This window comes from Egretta garzetta, unplaced genomic scaffold (genome assembly GCF_000687185.1).
Source record: "Egretta garzetta isolate BGI_Z169 unplaced genomic scaffold, ASM68718v1 scaffold904, whole genome shotgun sequence".
In the NCBI taxonomy this organism is placed as follows: Eukaryota; Metazoa; Chordata; class Aves; order Pelecaniformes; family Ardeidae; genus Egretta; species Egretta garzetta.
The window spans coordinates 135,417-135,817 of NW_009259525.1; the positions used below are offsets into that span (position 1 = coordinate 135,417).

Genomic DNA, 401 nt, shown 5'->3' on the forward strand with positions numbered 1-401 from the left:
GGGCTGATGCGCATGAAGCAGGACTCGAAGCGAGCGTCCTCCTTCTCCAGCAGGTCCTTGCCCTGCAGCAGCGTCACGTGCAAGGTGGCCGCCTTCCCGTCGTACTCCATGGACACCTCCACCTGCCCCACCGTGAAATCCTGCCCAAAGTTGTTCCCGATGGAGGAGATGGAGCTGAGGGAGTCGGCCGAGATGGATTTCTTCAAAGGGCCGTAGGGGGCCAAGCCCAGGTCTTTGCTCATCAGCTCCAGGCTCCCCAGCTCGTTAATGCTCTCGAAGGTGTCGTCCGCCCGCAGGCTGGCCTTGCGGATGGGTGAGGTCCTGTCCGGCGCCCTCTGCGAGCCCGGGGCCATCCCTCGCTGCCAACAGGGAAAGGAAAAAGCAGGCGCTGCAACGCCATC

General features: G+C 63.3%; 1 protein-coding gene across 1 annotated transcript in view; it reads right to left on the reverse strand.

The window, feature by feature from the left end:
* Window positions 1-401, reverse strand: part of SYT12 (synaptotagmin 12) — an 8,778-nt gene that overhangs the window by 5,345 nt on the left and 3,032 nt on the right. Inside the window, exon 3 of the mRNA XM_035893054.1 lies at window positions 5-359. Within this exon, the coding sequence (XP_035748947.1) occupies window positions 5-359 (355 nt within the window). The remainder of the gene's footprint in view (window positions 1-4; window positions 360-401) is intronic.